General features: G+C 39.8%; 1 protein-coding gene across 2 annotated transcripts in view; it reads right to left on the bottom strand.

The window, feature by feature from the left end:
• Nucleotides 1-18905, bottom strand: part of LOC121504596 — a 60059-nt gene that overhangs the window by 23196 nt on the left and 17958 nt on the right. Inside the window, exons 8-22 of one of the 2 annotated variants that reach the window (XM_041779520.1) lie at nucleotides 18570-18805; nucleotides 17431-17529; nucleotides 17294-17331; nucleotides 9527-10214; nucleotides 9303-9437; nucleotides 8958-9050; nucleotides 8814-8851; nucleotides 5355-7813; nucleotides 5013-5249; nucleotides 4897-4925; nucleotides 4548-4703; nucleotides 2463-2591; nucleotides 1408-1446; nucleotides 1115-1240; nucleotides 893-1019 (exon numbers count right to left, since the gene is read on the bottom strand). In XM_041779520.1, the coding sequence (XP_041635454.1) occupies nucleotides 893-1019; nucleotides 1115-1240; nucleotides 1408-1446; nucleotides 2463-2591; nucleotides 4548-4703; nucleotides 4897-4925; nucleotides 5013-5249; nucleotides 5355-7813; nucleotides 8814-8851; nucleotides 8958-9050; nucleotides 9303-9437; nucleotides 9527-10214; nucleotides 17294-17331; nucleotides 17431-17529; nucleotides 18570-18805 (4629 nt within the window). Of the gene's footprint in view, nucleotides 1-892; nucleotides 1020-1114; nucleotides 1241-1407; nucleotides 1447-2462; nucleotides 2592-4547; nucleotides 4704-4896; nucleotides 4926-5012; nucleotides 5250-5354; nucleotides 7814-8813; nucleotides 8852-8957; nucleotides 9051-9302; nucleotides 9438-9526; nucleotides 10215-16610; nucleotides 16644-17293; nucleotides 17332-17430; nucleotides 17530-18569; nucleotides 18806-18905 lie in introns of those variants that run through there. The other variant, XM_041779521.1, reaches the window with a different exon arrangement.

Genomic DNA, 18905 nt, shown 5'->3' with positions numbered 1-18905 from the left:
CTCCAATTCCAACAAAAAAGGGATAGTTAAAATGTGACTAAAACAGAATGCAGTGATTTGCAATTCTTTTTCAAACTATATTAAAATCACAAAAATTCATGTTCAATCTGATGTTTTTTTTCAGCGGGGGGGGAAATGCATGTACTGAGAAAACATGTCAGAATATTATGTTTCAGCACATATTGAGCCACTGTTTTAAAACGCATGATGCTTTGTCTGCATTTTTCCATTGCTACAAACATATGGTCTCCTGATAATCACGTAACAAGTAAATGTAATAGAATGTACATGTAATGTTCAAAGATCAAAAGACATGTATTAAATATGGTCTTCAAATACGATAAAAAAAAAAAAAAAAAGACCTGCGCTACTGGGAAATAATGGTGGTCAGGGGGAGGCTGGTTGCAACCATTATTTCTGGGCCTAGATAAGGAAATTATAAAAGAAAAGGGGAACAGATGTTAAGGGGCCTCATATCTGCTTAGGGCCTCACTTTGGCCAGGGGCAGCCCTGGATGCCAGAGAAGAGGAGACCATATTATCAGTGGTCATATTATTATTTATAGTTTTAATTTTAATGAGGTTATGATGACTACCACATTTTTATAATTGTAGTTTTATTTGTTGAAATAAATGGTCTAGGCCAGGGAGAATGAGAGTGGCCGTCTTTCTAAGGAAAGCACAGAGGAGTGTGCAAGACTGCAGCTCTGCTTCTTGGTCTAAACTCTGAAACTGTCAGGATTTAGGATTTCAATTTCCTCAGAAAAGGGGATGTAATAGTGGTGAACATGCTCCTGTCTCAACTTTTTAGACCATTTTGCAGGCATCAAATGAAGTTTGCTTTAGCTCCTGTCAGCTAGAGTATGACTTTATTCTTTCTAAGAGAGACTTACATGTTGGTTGACATTTGACGTTCTGTTTTTTCAGCAGGATAACTTGATGATGACGAGCTCGTCCCGTGCGACTGTGCCAGTCTCCAAACTGAACTGCATCTTCAACGGACTCAAACTCTATGAAGAGCTGGAAAACACAAGGACACGTACGTGGTGGGTAAGACTGGCAGGAAGTCTCCTTTCAAGCTTATTTAACAGCGGTTTTTGTTGTTTCATTCGTACCTTGTTGAGGAGCGGCATGAAGTTACTGACAGGAGCAAATTCTTTCAGAGCTTGCCTGAGATCCCAGACTTCCCTTGGTAAAATGTTGGTGATGAGGACGGTTCTCTTAGCCTCGTCAACCGTAGACTGGACCAAGAACGTGACATTGACATTCAAACTGAGGCATTAATTTGAGGTAAAATAATGTATAAATGCACACTGTAAAAAAAACCTAGATACTGCTTACTAACAAAAAATAAAGAAGTTCGAAACTTTGACCAAACTCTGTGGGTGTGGTGGTATTGGTTACTTACACATTTCAGCACTCTCTTCAGATAAACATAAAATTCAGCCTAAAAAAAGATCAGAGAAACGGCTTAGGTAAAAACTTTTTATCACTGCTGTTGTAAAGCATGGCCCTGTATTATCTTTGATTATTGTGAACCATTGTTGGAATGGAGAAACCATTGTTTGAGCCCTGTCTGCTCTGACATAGTAAAAATTCAATGTACATATATATTTATTTAAAAAAGAAATCATGATTGGAAACATAATCTATTAGGGAAAAAATGTAAAAGTTAAAAAGATTGAAGAGAATCTGCAATTTTTTGTGCCAAAACATCAACTTTTTAAAAGATTAATTAATTAATTAATTAATTAATTTGAAAGATTATAAAGCTGTTTATTTACAATAAATTTAAATCAGAATTTCAGAGTTTAAAAAGTCGTAAATTTACCTGAAAAAATATATTTAAAGAAAGTTGGGAAACACTGCTCTAAATGGATTTGTTTTTATCGTTCATTTTCCCCCTTGTACATACTGAATGTCCTACTATGCTTTCAACATTTTGTCTATATATAATACCCATAGGTGAACAGTCCAATGTGAAAAGGGCTTCCTGCATAGTTTAAACAGTCACATCTAAGGTGTTTTCACTACATAATTTCAACTTCTTTCATAATTTTGACTATTTAGCCAGAATTCTGGCTTTAAAATCTTAGAATTATAATATTCTATCTCAGTATGTAGACTTTTTTTCTCATTTGTGACTTTAATCTCCTGACTGACCTTTTTCTTATTTTAATATCTTATAATTTAGGCGTTTTATTTCAAAATTATTACCTTTTATCCCATAATTTGACTTTTTATTTCATTATTGACTCTACACTGCTTATTGAAGCTGAAGCCTATCCCTCGTGTCACTGGGCAAGAGGCAGGTCGCACCCTGGACGGGTCACCAGTCAATTGTAGGGCCGACATATCGAGGCAAACAATGCTTACACTCACACCTACATGTCAAACACAACCGTTCTCACCATATTAGCATTTTTTTAAAAAAGGCTCCATTCGTGTCATTTATGTACTTACCGGGGTTGGCGAGTAACGCCTACGTAGTAGTTCAAAATTGAGCCTCCATCCTCTGAAGTAAATGCCATACTGAAGAGACTCTTGCAACAACCTGAATGCACTTCCCATTGTTGGCATCATGGCAAAGGCCTTAAAGAAAACAGAAAATAACTACTTTTATACACTTGCTGTGTTTTTTCAATGCTTTTTTCCCCCAGTTCCTTTGAAAAAGTATTTACCCCTTCCTGATTTCCTATTTTTTCAGTGTTTTAGATCATCAAATAAATTTTAATCGACCAAAGATAGCCTGAGTAAGTACAAAATGTAATTTTTAAATGATGATTGAATGTATTAAGGGAAAAAAGTCATCCGAATCTACCTGGCCCTGTCTGGAAACGCAGATGGCCCCCAAACCCTGGTTGTTAATATTGGCCCACTGTTCTATGTAGAATTGCTTTCATTCAATCACACTGAGAGGTTTTGGAACATGAATGGCCAGCATCTCAATCAGATTTGAGTCCGGACTTTGAGTAGACTATCCCTAAACCGTCATTTTGGGTTTTTTTTCAGCTATTCAGAGGTGTGTTTCAGGTCATTGTTCTGCTGCATAGCTCAGTGCGCTTGAGCTTAAATTGGTGGCCTGACATTCACCTTCAGGATTTTCAGGTAGAGAGCAGAATTCGTGGTTCCATCAAATATGGCAAGTTATCCAGGTCCTGAAACCGCAACACAGCCCGAAAACATCCCACTACCACCACATTTAACTGTTGGTATGATTTTCTTTATATGTAATGATGTGTTAGTTTTACTCCAGATGTATCGGAATGCATGCCTTCCAAAAAGTTCAACTTTTGTCTCATCAGTCCACATGAATATGTTCCCAAAATCTTGGATATCATCGAGATGTGTCTTCTGGCCCTGGAACTCTTTGATTTTTGAATTATGAACTCTGACCTTAACTGAGTCAAGTAAGGCCTGCAGCTCTTCAGCTGTTGTTCTGGGTTCTTTTGTGGCCTCCTGGGTGAGTCATCAATGCCCTATAGGAGTCATTTTGGAAGGCTGGCTACTCCTGGGAAGGTTCTCTATAGTTCCAAGTTTTCTTCATTTGTGGATAATGGCTCTCACATGGTTTGCTGGACTCACAAAGCCTTAAAATGGCTTTGAAACCTTTTCCACACAGACAGATTTTAATGCCTTTGCTTCTCATCTGTTCTTGAATTTCTTCAGAAATTGCAATGATGTGTTGCTTTTTGAGATCTTTAAGTCTACTTCACTTCAGACAGGTTCTATTTAAGGGATTTCTAGATTCAACAGGTCTGGACAGTAATCAGGCATCGGTGTGGCTTGTGAAAGTGAGCTCAGCTTTCCAAAAGATGCAGTTAAACCAAGTTAATTCATGCTTTAACAAGGAGGGCAATTGCTTTTACACATAGGACCACGTAAGTTTGGATGGCTTTGTTTTCCCGTCATAACTGAAATCATGACTAAAAGCTGAATAGATTTCCTTGTCTAACATCAAAATTTGTTCAATGGTCTGAAACATTGAAGTGTGACATATGAAGAAACATTAGAAATGTGAAAGGAGGAGAATCAACCTTATCCCTTCACTGGTCGCCTTTGTTTACATGCTTGTAGTACAACTAAACCATGCCCTTAGCTTCAACCTCACTCTCTTTTCCTGATGCTTATTGGTCTGGTTATTCCCTGACAGGCAACAAATGTTTCAGCTTTGCAAGTTGGATCTGTCTGATTACAGACTGGAATCTGGCCAGTCTTCTGGCTTTGCAAAGTTAAGAGGAAAGGTTAACAACAAATTCAACACACCAACTCTCCAATACAAAAAAACAAATTAGAAAACAATGATATGAAATTCAGCAATCACAAAAAATGATGGTAATTGGTATGAATATGGGAGGTGGTTTCCACAAATGGTGGCTCTCTTGCATGCATAGCATCAAAACATGGACTCAACACTGTGCAATCTAACAAATACTTGAAGATAAAAAAATATTCATCAAAGAATTAGGACTTTTCATCATGGAAAAATAAACTACAAAAACAAAGGACTCTAAAGCAAACAGAAAAGACTTGTAAACAGATGCCTACCATGTGTGACTGAGGAAAAACGTAAAGCTTCACTGCTTTTTGTCGAGACCCAAATGGAAAAAGCAGATCTGCAATGTCTTTCTCTGTGTAGAACCCATCGTACCACGTAGGGAGCCAACTTATGAGCACTTGCTTACATCCATTAGGAAGCCAACCCTACAAAAGTAAAAGAAAACAAAGCAATAAAGGGTCATCTCAGGCAATTCCTCTAGCAGGAGATAGATGTTTCGGTGATAAAATTACTTATTTCAGCCCTTGAAGCTTGTTCATTATAAAGTCATTAGGCCATACTATATTTGTGAAGCATGGGTAGATTAAAATGTTGTGCAAGTGTTGTGTCAAAACCTACTGATGAGATGTCAAGGGGCCGAAAGCAACCTGTAAAAGAGACAAAACATAAAAGAATGTAAGTTTTAGATAATTTGGCCATTACAGTCATAACCACATAGTCTTTTAATTTCTTACGGATGTCATTCGGAGACAAGCTGTGCTCCAGCATCTCTCCAATAGTTTGACTGGTGACTGCTGAGGACCTCTGTTTAGATGCTGCAGTTATCTGCTGGCTGGCAGATGCAACTGTTGGTTTAGTTTCTACAGATGAAAGGAACTCAGCTGAGACGCTGCTGGCAGGAGGAATGGATGCTTTTGTGGTATCTTTGGTTGATATGGAGTCCTCTTGAGTCATCTCTGCAGTCAAAGATTCTTCAAAAGTAATAACAGAGATTAAGATCAGCACTTGTCAAATTGTTTTTTTTTATATTTTTCCATTTAAATTGTTGACAATATCAATAAAGCCTTTAGACATACCTTTTTGTACAGTTTTAGTTGCAGCCTCTCCAGCTTGCATCACTGTGGTTTCCATCTCTACTGTTGGTGGCTGACTCTCTTTGAGTTTGTCTTCTGAATTTTCTGCTAAAGTCACTGAGCATGTTTCTTTCCTGTTGCCCTCAGCATAAATTCCTACATCCATAGCCTCCATAGCGACTTCTGATCCTCCAAGCACCATTGGCTCATTGCCATGGGCGTTTTCTGCTTTGTTAACTTGCCCTTCATCCTTCTGCTCAAAATATGGTACATCTGCTTTCTGAAGAACTTTAGCTGTGTCTTCTCGCAACTCCAAAGGTTCCTGAACCTCAGTTTGAGATTCTCGAAACTTTTGTGTTTTTACATTAGACTGATGATCTGGAGCTGATTTGGAAGGCTTACTTCTATCTTTGGTTTCTTTGACATTTTCTTTGTTTTTTTCCGCAGGCAGCTTGCCCACCATAAGTTGGGGTTTCTGTGTAGTTAAAACTTCCTCTGGTTTGCAAGCCAAGACCTTTGTGGGTTCTGTTGCTTTGGGTTTCTTTTTTGGCGCCCCCATAGGTGCTTGAACCTTGGTTTTAGACTTTGTAGGTACAGCCCCTGGACTTTCGTCATTGTCTTTGCCATTTGCAGCTCTAACTGGCATCTTTGCCTCCACAGCAGCTTTACCTAAGATTCCCGAAGGTGAGACTTCTGTCCTGGTCTTGGGTTCTTGTGGTGTAGCTTCTGCTACAGACAGGGCACTGCCCTGGACCTGTGTCAAAGTCAACTGGGCTTCGGCTGTTGGTGTTTGATTGTCTCCAGAACTGTCAAAGGAATTTTCTGCTAGAGGGTTTAAACTTACTCCTTTTTCTTTACCCTCAGCAGATACTTGCACCTCCAAGTTAACATCTTTAACTTGCAATACCCCCTGCTCCACTGGTTCACCATCAGCTTGGTGAACTTTTGTTTTATCCTCAGAGTCCAAAACTACTAAATTAGCTTTCTCAACAACTTCAGCCATGTCTTTGGGCATATCTAAAGATTCTTGAACCTTGGTTTCAGATTCCTGAGATTTGAGATTATCCTCATCTGGCTGAAGATCTGGAGTTGATTTTGCAGGCTTACTTCCACCTTTTGCAATTGTTCCTTTGATATTTTGCTTGGTGGTGGGTTTTTCAAAAGGCAGTTTATCCACTTGAGTTTTTGCTTTCTGCATGGTGGAGACTTGTGTTCTAGTCCTTGCTCCTTTTGCTGGTCCTGCAGCTTTGGGTGCCACTACAGGTTCTTGAGTTGGAGTTTTAGACTTGTCAGGTATAGGCCTTTGTTTAGAAGCACCAGTATCGGGCGGATCATCAGGAGACCCAGATTTGGAAACTGTGGATGTTTGCTTTCCCACTACCATGTTAACCTCTCCTTCCACATTCAAGACTTTTGCTTTAGTGGCTGCACCTTTGGCCAATTCTGCAGCCTTGGGTGCAACTACAGGTTCTTGAATCGCACTTGTAGACTTGTCAGGTGTAGGCCTTTGTCTGGAGTTACCAGTATTTGGCTGATTAACAGAAGACCCAGACTTGGACATGGTGGGTTTTTTGACAGGCAGCTTATCCACCTGAGTTTTGGGTTCCTGTGTAGGCGAGATAATTCCTGTTTTGCAAGTCAAGACTTTTGCTTTAGTTTTCGCACCTTTGGCTGGTTCTGTGGCTTTGGGATTGTCTCTCAACACCACTACTGGTTCCTGGACAGCTATTTTAGATTTTTCAGGTACAGACTTTGACCTTGTTTCTTGATTGTTGCCCTCAGCACAATTTTTTACTTCCATGAGGCTGGCTTCTTTAATTTGATGATACTCATCTGCATCATCACCTTTGTCAACTTTTGCTTCATCCTTCTGTTCCAAAGCTGCATCTTTTGGCACCTCTAAAGATTCTTGAACCTTGGTTTCAGATTCCTGAGATTTGAGATTATGTAAAGCAGGCTGAAGATCTGGAGTTGATTTTGCAGGCTTACTTCCATCTTTTGCGATTGTTCCTTCAACATTTTCTGTGGTAGTGGGTTTAAGCAGTGTTTTCACTGGTGTTGTGGGTTTCTGCATGGGTAAGACTTCCTCTGCCAAGACTTTTGCTTCAGTAACTTCACCTCTGGCTGGTTTTGTAGCTTTGGGTGCCACCACAGGTTCTTGAATCAGGGTTTTAGACTTGTCAGGTATCGGCCTTTGTTTGGAGTCACCAGTATTAGGCTGATTTACAGGAGACTCAGATTTTGAAACTGTGGTCACCATTTGCTTTTCCACGACAATCTTAACCTCTTCTTCCACTGAAACTCCTTTGTTCACTGTCTGCTGGTCCAAGATGTCTTTTGCTTCTGAACCACAGGCATTTTCCTCAGCGAAAGTTGTCATACCTTTGGGCATGATGGCTAAATGGGAAAGAACTTTATCTATTCTTGATTCAGAAGTGGGTGTGCTGGGCAGAGAAGGTTTTCTATTAAGAAAAAGAAAAAGAAAGAGGAGAGAATGTAGAAATGGGAGTCAAGGTTGTGGTCTGTAACATTTCAAAGATCTGTCATTTTAAGATAACACCGCCGTTCCAAGGGTAAATTCCTTGGATGATTTTAATTCCATGTGTTATTAACTCTTTGTTGTCAAATTAACATTTAAGACGACAATGACTGCCTTTCCTATACTACATAAAATTCTGCACAATATATTTGCTCTTAACTTTAAGTGTTTGATGTAGATTGTACCACCTGGCTGATGGTTTAAAATATGATGACTCATTTACCTAATTAGAAGTAAAGTACATATTTAGAACTTTAAATAACAATTTATTTCATAGTTTCACCACCTGAAACCCTGGCTGACATTTGAAACTAATTTAGAAAAAACAGGCCAATACTCAGACACTTACTGTTGCTCTTGTTACAAAGAGTACAAACATTTCAAAAAAAGAATAATGTTTTTTATGGTAAACTACATTTTTATCAGTTTTACATTGGTTGTACCACCAGACAGTTAAAGTGTGTGACAAAATAAAAGTTTTTGTCTTTACTTGAAAATGATCTATAAGCTGTTTAAAAAAGAAAGAAAAAAAAACATAGGAGGATTAGGGCCACAGATTTTTTTAGATGCACTCTTTTTATTTCTAATCCTGAGATTAAATTCAGAATTCTGAGAAAAAAGTTCTGTAAAAAAATCTGTAATTTCAGAATTCTGACTTTTTCGAGTACAAAAAAAATTTGTGTCTCAATTTCTTTCTCTTTTTTTTTTTTTCAATGGCCCTGATCCTCTTCCGAATTAACAGATTCTCTTCATTTTTAACATCTTTTGTTTTGGCCCTTATACATTATGGTTCTTATCATAATTTTCTTTTAAATATATGTACATCTAATTTGGACAACTTCAGAGCAGACAGGGTCCTGCGCCCCACTTGAGATGCCAATGCTATACCTGATACCCGATAAGATATTTGTGAAACATCTTACCTCTGAGGAAGTGTCTTTTCCTCCCTAGAAATAGTTTCCTGTGAACAGATTGAAATTTGCCTTTATATGTAGAACAGTATTTTCAGTGTGGACACAAGAGGACAAGAGATTCAAGAGACATAGAATGAAATAAATGTCTAATACCTTTACTCTGGCGATTGGAGCTCCATCAACATCAAGGGTCCCCGCCATCTTCAGTTTCATTGCATCTTCTCCCCTCTCAAAAATCACAACTGCCTATTCATGGACAAACAAATAACCTAACAATAATCAAGACCATTTACTCTGATAACAATTCAAGATGTGAGATGATCTTTTTTTTATTTTTTGATCTAAACTCAAGAGAAATACCACTGGATGTATGAAAATATACATTTTTGCGGTTGACAGTCATATTCAAGTTCTCTGTGAGCATAGACATGGACTTGAAAAAGACCAGTAAATTAAATACTACAGTAAAGAAATTATCCTTCCACTGGCTACACATACCTCTGAACTGATCCGGAACAGCACCACCGACTTTGTTTTTCCAAAGTTCTCAGCAGCTGAGAGCACCTCACTGTGGGTCAGAGATTTATGAACCCCATATAGTTTCACCATGGTAGGAGGCGAAGCTTTACCAGACTGTGGCATGGAAAAGAACAATCAGACTAAGTTCACATAAAATATCATCATTCCTTATAATCAAGAACTATTCCTTCTTCCTTAACTACCTCAGCTGTGACTCTGGGCCCCTCCAAAAATTCCCGAACCTTGGATTCACATGGATTAAGCTTGGAAATGATCTGGAGCTGATTTTCTGGATCTACAGATCCCGAAGGTTCGCTCACTTCTTCTGAGTTTCTTTCTGTTTCAGCAGCTGACTCAGTGAGCTCGTTGGCTTCAGTTTCATGTTTCTGCATAGCTGAGATTGTTTCCTCTGGGGTTGTGCAGGTGTTTTCTACTGGTTTAATAACTGTAGTGTTTACAGGCACGTCAAATACTCCAGTTTCTTTCAACTTCACTCCAGAATTCTCAACTTTGGTTTCTGAATTTTCAGGTGTGGGTGTTTCTACGGAGTCCCCAGTGTCAGGAGGGTTTTCTGGAGAAGCGGCCTTGGATTCCAAAGATGCTTCCTGCTCTGCCACGGCTGTCTTCTTCTCTCCCTCAGCAGGAAACTTTCTCAATCGTTTGGTTTTTGCAGCTGTCTTTTTTGAGACCATTTTTTTCTTGGAAGCCAAGACTTTTTCTTCATTTACATTCCTTTCCACTTCAGCTGAATCATTAGCTAAAGTTGTCTGACTGATACGCCTGCTTGTTGGTGCTTTTTCAGCTCTGGAGGGCAAAGATTCCTCACACTGAGATTCAGTCATTGTGGAATTAGAGGTCTGGTGTGTGGAGACACTGGAGGCGGCAGGTTCTCTGTTAACAAACAAAGAATGTTACATGAATAAAGAAAGAAAGAATTATGATAAAACAGACCTTCACAGGCTAAAACTCTGAAAGGAATTTTAACATAAAAACAAAGCATTCCCCCTCCCTGATTCATATTTTTTTGCGTGTTTGTCACACTTTAATGTTTCAGATAATTGAACAAATTTTATTTTTAGACACAGATAACCAGAGTAATTACAAGATACAGTTTTTTAATCATGATTTCTTTTATTAGGGAATAAAACCATCCAAAGCTACCTAGCACTATGTGAAAAATCAATCCCCTCTTTGAGTTAGGAATAATTTCATCAACCTGATTACTGCCAGACCTGTTAAGTAAAAAAAATCCCTTAAATAGAACCTGTCTGACAGAGTGAAGTAGGCTAAAAGATCTCAGAAAGCAAGACATCATGGCGCCATCTAAAGAAAGTCAAGAAAGGTTGAGAAACAAAGTCATAGGCATCTATCAGTCTGGAAAGGATTACAAAGCCATTTCTAAGGCAAACTACATTGAGAGCCATTATCCACAAGTGGAGAAAACTTGAAACTGTGGTGACCCGTCCCAGGAGTGGCCGGCCTTACAAAACAACTCCAGGAGCACATCTATGACTCATCCAGGAGGGTGAAAAAAAGGACCCAGAACAACATCTAGGGCCAATTCTAATTTCTATCCCTAAGCCCTTAACTTAGCTGTTCCCCTTGGTTTTGCACGTTCATGCCAGGTGAAGGGGTATCCCAATTTTCTTTTGAATCAAAGGCTAGAGCTGAGGGGTACATAGCCTTAAAATTAAGGATTTTTCAAGACCCTACTTGAAACTGAGGAGTATGCCCTCAGCTAAATGTGCCTATGCAGCAAGCTAAACACTTATGGCTTCAGTAAGCACTCAGGAAGTGTGTCCATACTTCAGAGCTTTTACTGATGTACCACATCTTATTTGTAAAACTGAGATACAGAAAAACAATACAGAGCATTCAGTCCCTAGACAAATGCATAAAATGAACATTCAAAATATATTCCATGTAAACAGTAAATCCAAAATCTTAATATTAGCAATAGTTGAACACAGCATGTGCATAAAGTAAAAGGCAAAAGCTGTATGCTAACATATTCCATGCTAGCTAATACTACAACAAGATAACAGTTAGCTTCCATCACTAAAGGCAAAGCAAGTTTCTTTGTATAGCACATTTCAGCAACAAGGCAATTCAAAGTGCTTCACACAGGATATTAAGATACAATGACAAGGGGAAAAAGAAATACAATGGAAACATTTTAGAAGAAAAATGTAAAAGGGAATTAAAAACAACAAATAAAACCCCCCAAAAAGATAAAATCACAGATATTAAAGTAAAAGTTACAGTGCAGAGTTTGAATGAAAATAGAAAATTTGAAAAGTAATAAAGTTTTTAGTCAAAGGCAGCAGTGAACAGGTGTGTCTTCAACCTTGATTTAAAAGGGCTCAGACTCTCAGCTGACCTGATGTTTTCTGGGAGTTTGTTCTAGATAATGGAGCGTAGAAACTGAATGCTGATTCTCCATGTTTCGTTCTGACTCTGGGGACACAGAGCACACCTGCACCAGACCACCTGAGCGGCCTGGATGGTTCATACTGGACTAGAAGGTCTCTGATGTATTTTGGGCCTAAACCAATCAGTGCTTTTTAAGCGAACAGGAGGATCTTAAAGTCTATTCTCAGAGAGACAGGGAGCCAGTGTAAAGACCTCAGAACAGGACTGATGTGGTCCACTCTCTTGGTCTTAGTGAGGACTCGAGCTGCAGCGTTCTGGATCAGCTGCAGCTGTCTGATTGACTTTTTTTGCAGACCAGTAAAGACACTGTTACAGTAGTGAACTCGACTAAAGATAAATGCATGGACCAGTTCTTCAAGGTCCTGCTGTGACATTAGTCCTTTAATCCTAGAATTATTCTTCAGGTGATAATAAGCTGACTTTGTGATTGTTTAAATGTGGTTTTTAAAATTCAGGTCTGAATCCATGACAACGCCCAGATTTCTGGCCTGGTCTGAGGTTTTTAACTGAAGTGACTGGAGCTGCATGCTGATTTTTAGAGACTCCTCCTTGGGTCCAAAAACAACTACATCAGTTTTTTCTCTGTTTAGTTGAAGAAAATTATGGCACATCCACTAATTAATTTGTTCCATGCATTTACCCAGTGCTTGTATGGGGCCATGGTCACCTGGGGACATTGAAATGTAGAGCTATGTGTAATCTGCTTAGTTATGGTAATTTATTTTGTTGTTTTCTATGATCTGAGCGAGTGGAAGCATGTAGATGTTAAACAGAAGAGGCCCCAGGATGGAGCCTTGGGGGACTCCGTATGTAATTCTGGTCTGCTCAGATTTAAAGTTACTTATTGACACAAAATAAACTCTGGCCTTTAAGTAGGATGCAAACCAATCAAGAACTGTTCCAGACAGTCCCACCCAGTTTTGCAGCTGGTCAAGTAATATTTTGTGGTCAACTGTGTCGAATGCAGCACTGAGGTCCAATAACACTAAGACTGAAGTTCTGCCATGATCTGTGTTTAAGCAAATGTCATTAAACACCTTGACCAGAGTGGTCTCAGTGCTGTGATGAGGTCTAAAACCTGACTGGATGATTTTAAAGCAGTTGTTCACTGTCAGAAAATAATTTAGCTGTTGAAACACAGCCTTTTCAATGATATTACTTAAAAAAGGAAGATTTGATATTGGCCTGTAATTGTTTATTAAGGTCTTTTATAGATTGTTCTTTTAAAATAGAGGCTTTATAACAGCTGTTTTCAGGGTCTGTGGGAAGACACCTGAGATTAGAGCGTGTTTACGACCTGTAACAGATGACATGTGAAACCTTTTTTTAAAAAACCTGTGGGTAAAACTTCCAGACAGCAGTAGGAGGAGTTCAGTTGGTGTAGAGTGTCCTCCAGATTTTTGTCATTGATTGGATTAAACTGTGTCACGGTGTTTAAGCGGTTTTTAAAAGGACATAGCACAGATGCTGAACCTGGCGTGGAGGGACTCACTGCCTGTCTAATATTCTGAATTTTCTCTCTATTGAAAGAAGCAAATTCATTGCAAGCCCTGGCGGAATGAAGTTCAGGTGCTACTGACAGAGGGGGGTTTGTTAATCTCTCAACAGTAGAAAACAACACTCAAGCATTATTTTTGTTTCTGGTGATTATGTCTGAGAAGAACGACTGCCTAGCATTCCTCAGCTGTAGATTATAAGTGTGAAGTTTCTCTTTATAGATGTCAAAATGAATCTGGAGATTTGTTTTTCGCCACCTGTGTTCCACTTTTCGGCACTCTTTTTTCATTTTTCACCACCATGGCATTTCTCCATGGAGAACTTTTCTTGCTAAAGAGAATCTTCAACTTTATGGGAGCAATGGAGTCAAAAACATTTAACATTTCAGAATTAAAGTTATCTACCAGCTCACTGACTGAACTACAGGGCAGGGTGGCTGTGGAAGAAAAAAGCTGGTTAAACATTTCACTGGTGTTTTCAGGAATGCATCGTTCCATGATATCGTCTCTCTGACTACTTGTATGCACAGAGATAGAGCTCTCAAAGAAAACACAGCCGTGATCAGACAGGGCCACATCGCTCACAACAACCTTGTGTATGTTCAGACCCTTGAAGATAAGCAGGTCCAGAGTATGCCCTCTATTATGTGTGGGCTCTGACACATGCTGACTCAACCCAAAGCTGTCAAGAGTACAGTACAGTTCTTTAGCCCCTCTGTCCTGAGGGTTGTCAACATTGAGGTTAAAATCACCAACAATGATAATGCAGTCATATTCAATACAGATATGGACAGCAGTTCATTGAAATCATCAAAAAAAGTCTGCACAGTATTTAGGTGGCCTGTCTTCAGCTGAAGAGCCACATATTCAAAAGTAGAAAAACTACTGAAAGATAATTTTTTAAATTGGAAAGAGTTTTTGAATAAAACTGCCACTCCACCTCCTCTCCGATTCACTCTGGCCTCACTAATAAAACTATAGTTGGAAGGGGTTGACTCAATAAGAACAGCTGTGCTGTTATTTTGATCCAACCAAGTCTCAGTTAAAAACATAAAATCAAGGTCGTGCTCAGTGATAAAATCATTGATTTAAAAGGTTTTTCCAGCCAGAGATCTGATGTTCAATAAAGCTAGTCTTAGTGTTGTAGGAACATACTCTATAATTTTTGGGATGGACTGTGATTCACAGGGAATGAATTTCAAATTTGACAATCTTGTGCCGTCACTTTTGTGCCCCCAGTTTCTTAGCAAATTCACCTTTGGTTTTCTATGACTAATCAAGATAGGAATTTTCCAACCTGCTAGCATACAGGGCCCCAGCTTGGCCTGGGAAGACTCATGACTGCTAATAATCTCACAGCCTGGACCCAGAACACATCAGTTTGTGTTTGTAACATTTCGAACACAAGCGGCCTTATCATCCTCGTAGGGCAGAGGAGACAGTACATGATGCTTCCTCAGAGGGATGGAGGGGCTAGGTGATGGGGCTTTGGAGCCTGTGTTGGAGGTGGTGGAGGTGGTCGACGTGGGGTGTTGATAGGAGAGAAGATGGGAGAGGGACGGGGGGTACATCTTAGTCCAGCTTTGACCAGCTCCTTCATTTGGTCAGTGAACTCCAAGTGGGGTGAGGAGGGAGAAAGGGAGAGTAAGGAAGAGAGGAACCTGGTTTGGGTTTGCCGGGGTGAGGCAGGTGGACCGTCATAGGTGCTGTGGTTGCTGAGGGGGATGGAGGCCTGTGGAGAACCTGCCTCCTCTTGACTCTGATGCCTCTTTGGCTCAGAGCTCTTCCTGGGTGGGGGTGAATGTTATTCCTCTTCAAGGTTTTTATTCCGCTATGTTTTTTCTTTCTCCCTGGCTGATTCCTTTTGTTTAAAGTCCTTGACAGAAGGGACAGATGGGTGACGTAAATAGATTAGAGGCCAACAATTTTACTCCCGGCTTGTTCAGGAAAAGTCCATTTGCTTTAAAAAGATGTCTGTGCTCCCAAAAGATATGGTAATGTTTAATAAAATGCACTGAATGGACAGTACATGCAGTCGAAAGCCACTTATTTAGTGCCCGCAACCTGCTGAATCTATCCTCTGGATTTCTGACCGGCGGTATTGGTCCAGTGATAAACACATCCGCTTTCACACACTATTCACTATTCACACAGTATTCAACAGCTCAGTGAAGTCCTGTTTTAACACTTCTGACTGTTGTTTAGCAACATCATTCAACCCTACATGTATCTGACGGTCTTTGCAGTTGGATGTTCATCTATGACATGGAATCCTTTCTGTCATGTTGAAAACCATATCCTTGGGGAAACAGATCACTTCGGTGTTTTTACTGCATACCCTCTGTAAGTCTCTAATAGCATTGTCACCCACAATCAAAGTTTAAGGCCCAGGCATTAGCTTTCCCTGTAGCTTTTTGCTGTTTGACATGCTATCAGTCCTTACCCCGCCGTCTGAGGATGGATGATCTGATGAAGATCCAGAGTCCTTCATTAGTGGAGAATATCTGTTCTGCAGCTCAATACATGATTGTTTTGGAGGTTTGTCGCTCATCCTCCCTTTTGCAGCTTTTCACGTCTGTGTCCTTCCAGATACGGGGGTTGAGGAGGCACTTTACCTGGGAGGGAGTGCAGGCCAGCCGATCTCATCACATATCTCAGCTCGCTGTGCTCTGCCTGTTAAAAGTCCTCCCGTTACCCAGAGACATGATTTGCCCTTTGGCTTTGCTCCAAGGTGGTTCCAGGGAGGACTAATACTTGTAGATTTATTACACAGAACAGAGCCTACCTGTTTCGTGGTAGCTTCTTTTGTGCTCATTAGCCATGTGTTAGCTAGCTCCTTTCCGCTGATTTGAGCCAATTGTAAAGTGGTGTCATTCCCATCTTGCCCGTTTACTTCCACATTAACTTCTAGGCGGTGAATTTTAGTCTCCAGCACGGCAATTTTCTGTATAAGTTTGTGGTAGTCATCTGTAGATAGAGGAGGCATCTTGAAGCTAATTAGCTTAGCTGAGTGCTGTGTTTCCAAGTGGCGTGGTACAGGCTTGTGCTGTTGACAGGCCATGGTCAAGTAGCACTGAAGAGGTCATAAAACACTGAAAAATGGCAAGAAACCCCTTTGTCTTTCAAAAGGTATGTCTCCAGTGATTAAAGAATGTCAGAGACCTTCTGTCTGCTACTTTTAGTCCAAAATAAGAAAGATATCATTGAAAGAATGTAAGCAACGCAGGGAGCAAGCAGCAGTGTCTGCACTGTAAAAAAGAAGGAAGCAGAAAAAAATAAAATGTATTCATAAGCACAAAGATAGCATTCACCTCGCTTAATAAAGCTCTAATATACACCAACATTCAAGAAAACTTACAGATTATGCCTCTTCAAGCGCATGAGAAACAGGGATCTACAGAAACACGGAATGCAACTGTCCACTCCATGAGCTTGCAGAAAATGACTAGTTTTTAAAAATAAGCTGCTGCTTACCATATACAGCCAGCAGAGGGCAGTGTTCACTACAAACCAGTCTTAAAACACTCTTTTTCTACTAAAGGCGCATTCTGGGAATACTTAAACAACAAATTATTATCAACTGCTCTATAACTAAAATCCAAAATATAATGTAAATAGTTATATGAGGCACAGAGTACCCACAATGTGTTCACTTCCAAAATGGCCCAACTGACTACAATGGAGGCACATAAATGTAAGTATTTTCTGCATTTATAATTGATTATAAAACAATGGGTTGTTTTTATCATATATTCAGTCTTTAGGGATGGGAATTTATTGTATTTTAGGTATATACATGTGTAAACAAGGGCTATTAACTGTTTAAATATATGGAGAAGATCAACACAGAGACCCGTAGTATGACCTAGATCATACAAAAGAAATAAATCAGGAAGGGGGCATTCTTCAAAACACTGTTATTCATCTACCTAAACATGCATCAATATGTTTCACAAATAATACACTGTTGAAGATAAACATGAAAACATACACAGAATTTTGAAAACCTCTTCTTGAATAGTCTGTTAAAGTAAAGCTTACTTTGGAGGATGCTTCGTCAGCTTCTCAGCCCCAGAGACCTGTAAAAAGTAGATCTGTAATTATTAGATAAAACTGTAGTGTTATAACGCCTCAGCAAACGGATGTTTTCCTTAGTAGAGGAAAAAAGAGACAACTACCTTTTCTCTGACAACTGTAAGTGCTGTTCCCCTTACACTGATGGACTTCAAACTATTAAGTTTCTCAGCATCTTCTTCTTTTTCAAACTGCACAGTTGCCTAAAGGACATGAAAACAGAATGCTTCAATCATCAGGGAGTCAAGGCCAAAAGTATGCCTCTGTATCTTTCAAGATGGTAGAAATCAACATCTTTAGGGTAAATACACCTCTGAGCATAGCTGTTCTGCAACCTTTTACATTGGTTCCAAAGGAGTTTTGATATGGCTCATAAAAAAAACTTTGGATCCAGTCATGCACATAGATTTTAGGCATGTAGGGTACTATCATGGGGGCCTAAGGTGGGCTGGAGAGGGGAGTGAAGGGGTTAGAGTCAAGGTTGACTCATGTGCGTCTCTTGGCAGCAAAGGTCAGGCTAAACAGCACCTCTTTTTTCTGGTCCTTTTCACCCCTGGTAGTACGCCCAGGGGTTCTTGGGTCCTTGGGACAGCCACAGCACAACCAGGGGCTTGTGGAAACCCTACTACCTCCTGGATGGTACCCCAAGCCATGCTTACTCACCATTTCCTCCCCTTACTCCGCCCTAAAGGTGTGGACTTTGTTATTTTTTTTCAACAGATTATTTTCCCATCCCCCGTGGTAACATGCAAGGACATCCAGAACACAAACAGGGTTGTGTCAATCCTCTTTCTGGCCTGACGGTGCCCTCAGACAGTGTTCTTGCCACATATGTGCCTTAATTTAACCTCAACGTGGCCCAAACATGCCTAAACATGCAACAACATCTTCTGCACAGTACTGTATATGAGCACAGAATTGCTACAGATGGACAGGACATTAACATTGTTGTCTAAGCTTTCAAGACCTGATAGCCCAATAATACACACCACTACACTCACACTAGTTTTTTTTCTACATTTACCTCCATTGTGGAGGTACCTCCTTTTAGTTTCACCTTAGTGAAGAAAAACAGAGAAAAGACAAACAAAAGAACAATTTTAAAAAGTAAAAGAGAGGCTGCAGGACTTCATTTAACATTTAAAAGGCTATGATTGATTTTACCACACAAGGTGCTGAGGTGTTATACCACCACAATCTCTGTGAAACAACTCTTGTGTCTCTTCTCTAAGCTAAACTTTACCTTGAAAGGAATTGTTTTGGACTCTGTCGTCCTTTCTGCAGAGGAGGAGGAGGGCACTGATGAAGAAGACGACAGTCTCTTTGACCTTGCAGAGGAAGAAGACAGGGAGCGTTCCCCTCCTTTTGAAGATGAAGTGGAGGAGGAGGATGACATCTTTTTTAGCTCATCCCACAAAACTGGAGCTAGACTTTTAACTAAGGCATTCACTTCAGGCGTATTGCACATTGACTGGGCAGCTTAAAGAAAGGAAACGACAGGAAGGTCAAGACACAAAAGCAGCAAAGTCAACATTACAGAAATCATCTTTAACTATTGGGATCAATGTCATGAAAGCAT

The sequence above is a fragment of the Cheilinus undulatus genome, linkage group 22 (assembly GCF_018320785.1).
Source record: "Cheilinus undulatus linkage group 22, ASM1832078v1, whole genome shotgun sequence".
In the NCBI taxonomy this organism is placed as follows: domain Eukaryota; kingdom Metazoa; phylum Chordata; class Actinopteri; order Labriformes; family Labridae; genus Cheilinus; species Cheilinus undulatus.
This window is presented reverse-complemented; position numbering and strand designations above follow the sequence as displayed.